Source organism: Meles meles, chromosome 2 (genome assembly GCF_922984935.1).
Source record: "Meles meles chromosome 2, mMelMel3.1 paternal haplotype, whole genome shotgun sequence".
In the NCBI taxonomy this organism is placed as follows: domain Eukaryota; kingdom Metazoa; phylum Chordata; class Mammalia; order Carnivora; family Mustelidae; genus Meles; species Meles meles.
The window spans coordinates 136,636,748-136,639,823 of record NC_060067.1 but is presented as its reverse complement, the minus strand read 5'-3'; the positions used below and the strand labels follow the sequence as shown (position 1 = coordinate 136,639,823).

The window sequence follows — 3,076 nt, the reverse complement described above, 5'->3', positions numbered from 1 at the left end:
GCGTGGGTGTAGGTAGAATCCTGGGGGTGGAGAGAAGAATTGGTGGCTGCCTCAAATGTGGCAGTGAGCAGAGCCACAAATACGGTAAATTTTTTTACATGAAACAATATTTTCTCCTCTCCAGGGATGAAGAGGCACTTTAAAGTTGTGTCTACATTCTGACCAAGAGAACTGTATAACTTGGCTTCACATCCTCCAAACTGCCAAGGACAGCTGGTTGCCCACTAACCTGTGACTGGCTGCAGCTTCCCTGGGCACCTTTGTATTTGAGGGATGAAACGTTCAAGATAGGAAGAACAGCAAGATCTGAGGGTGCGTCTGAGGCTTCTCAGTGGAAAGAGCCTTCAAAGCCCCAGCTCTTGAAGAAAACCCACCTCAGTCCAGGTCTTCATTCACAGCCCAATGGCAGTCTCAGCAGCCCTGGCAGGACTCCAGGCAGAAGCCAACTGTCCCGTCTGTCTGGATTACCTCAGAGACCCCGTCACCATGGAATGTGGGCACAACTTCTGTCGCTGCTGCATCCAGCGGTCCTGGGCTGAACTCAAGGACAGGTTCCCGTGCCCCGTGTGCCGTCATGCATGCCAGGAGAGGCACTTGAGGAGCAACACCCAGCTGGGAAGGATGATTGACATTGCCAAGCTCCTCCACGTCACCAGGACCAAGAAGAGGAGGCCGGAAGAGAAACATTTGTGTGAGAAGCACAACCAGGTCCTGACCCTCTTCTGTGAGGAGGACCTCGAGGTGTTGTGTCCCAAGTGCACACAGCCCCCTGACCACCAGGGCCACTTGGTGAGGCCCGTGGAGGAGGCCGCCTCTCATCACAGGCAGAGGCTCAGCCGTTACATCAGGCAGCTGAAGAGGCAAGTGGCAGATGTTCAGAAACTAGTAGCCACCCAAGATCAAAAACTCTTAGAACTGAGAGAGAAGGTGCAGTACCAGAGTCAGAAATTAACCTCTGAGTTTGAGCACCTGAACGAATGTGTAGACCGTGAGCAAGAGGCTGTTCTGGCAAGGCTAGCGGAAGAAGAGAGAGACATTCAGCAGAAACTCTGTGCGAACATCACTGCCTTTTCAGACCACGTTTTCACCGTCCGACGCCTCCTAAACCAGGTGGCAGAGAGGAGTGTGATGTCAGAGGTGAAGCTGCTGACAGGTGTCAGGAGGATCCAGGACAGATGTGCAAGCCTGAAGCCCCCAGCTCTCTATTCTTTCCAGTTAAGGACGGAAGGATGCAGTCTTCCTCCACAGTACTTGGCTCTGCAGAAAGTTATACAGAAGTTTAGACAAGAGGTTACTCTGGATCCTGAGACCGCACACCCGAATCTCCTTGTCTCTGAGGATAAAAAGTCAGTGACATTTGTGAGGAGAAAGCCAGGCGTTCCTCAGAATCCAAAGAGATTTCTGATGGATCTGGTTGTGCTGGGTTCCGAGGGCTTCGATGGTGGCCGACATTACTGGGAGGTGCAGGTCGGCGACAAGCGGGAGTGGGCCGTGGGGCTTTGTAAGGACCCCCTTTCCAGGAAGGGCAAGCGGCCCCCGTCAGGAGGGAACAGACGCTGGACAATTCAGCTGCGGGACAGTGGCTATGTCGCACAAGGGGCCACTCCTGTCGCTCTTGAACTGAAGGAAAAGCCCAAAGGGGTTGGCATTTATCTGGACTATGAGTTGGGGGAGATTTCCTTTTACAGTTTGAATGACAGGTCTCATATCCATTCTTTCACAGATACGTTTTCTGAAGTCCTGAAGCCTTACTTCTGTGTGGGGCATGACTCCAAACCTCTCACGATATGTGCAGTGAGGGATTATGAACTGTGACTTGGCTTCATTTTCTGTCTGTAACTTACGGACAGTGGTGGAATATTGTACAACTAGCAGTGAATGTGGTGCCAATTTTTTAATACTTTCGTGACTTAAATACATTTTCTCATTTTGTTTTCTTTTTTTTTTTTAATTTTGTTTCAGTAGCCAAAGAAATGTGGGGATTTAACTGTTTCTGGAATTCTAAGATCAAAGTATATACATTGTAATTTTATAGCTCCAATAGATTTTTTGGTACATTTATGTACTTACATGTATTTACATATTGTATTAGATTTATTACACATTTTGTACACGTACAGTGTAGTCCTATATGTAAGTGCCTTTTATACGCCAGGTAGGAGAAAAGAATTGTAGGGAGACGATTCTCAGTGGGTCCATCCTGTTTCTGGGTGCCAATAAGGTACTGACTGCTCCACATTATATGTTCAATGATGTTTTTATGGGGGACAGCCTTGGAAGATAGAGATGGTGTTTCCATCCAGACTACATGAATAATAAATCTCTTCAGATCTTTCTGGTGTGTGTGGTGTCATCAGTCCTTACAGTGAACAAAATTTTGGGTGAGGGTCCACCTTGGCTATACAACCTGGTCTTAACGTTGGTGTTCTGAGCAGACTTATGGAAATGTTAACTAACTTCTTCAGGGGTTTTCTCCTCTTCCTTTCTTTTTCTTTCTTTCTCCCTTCCTCCCTCCCTCCCTCCTTCTTCCTTCCTTCCTTCCTTCCTTCCTTCCTTCCTTTCTTTCTTTCTTTCATTTCTCTCTGCTGCCCAAAGAAATCATAAAGTGCATAAATGCACTTTGAGCATTTATGCCTTTACTTGCAAATCAGCCCACCTTTAATGAGGTCTCCTCCAAGAAAAGGCTCTAGAATCCAAGTCAGAAAGAAGGAAGGAAAGACTGGAATCAGGGAAAGGAAATGAAGCAGTAGAACAGAGGGCCACAATTTGAACTAATTGGCAAGTTGAAATTTACTAAAAGAATCTATCAACAGGTGCCTGGGTGGCTCAGTAAGTTAAGTGTCTGCCTTCAGCTCCCGTTGTGATCCCCGGGTCCTGGGATCTGGCCTGCATCAGACTCCCTGCTGAGCAGGGTGACTGCTTCTCCCTCTGCCCCTCCCCATCCGACATGCTCCCTGTCTTGCTCACTCTCTGAAATAAAAATAAAATCTTTAAAAAAAAATCTATAGAACAGGCAAAATAAAAGGGTGAGAGTCTATTTTGTGCCTCCATAACCTAGATGCTGATTTAGTGGGAT

The 3,076-nt window shown here is 47.3% G+C and overlaps 1 protein-coding gene across 1 annotated transcript; it reads left to right on the top strand.

The window, feature by feature from the left end:
• Positions 1-402: 402 nt before the first annotated feature.
• Positions 403-1,815, top strand: LOC123936902 (putative tripartite motif-containing protein 75). Its single transcript, XM_045997416.1, has one exon. It carries the CDS (start codon positions 403-405, stop codon positions 1,813-1,815), a length of 1,413 nt encoding a protein of 470 aa, XP_045853372.1.
• Positions 1,816-3,076: the final 1,261 nt, after the last annotated feature.

Coding starts and splice junctions, on each gene's coding strand:
- LOC123936902 (XM_045997416.1), top strand. CDS start 403: ATGGCAGTCTCAGCAGCCCTGGCAGGACTCCAGGCAGAAGCCAACTGT.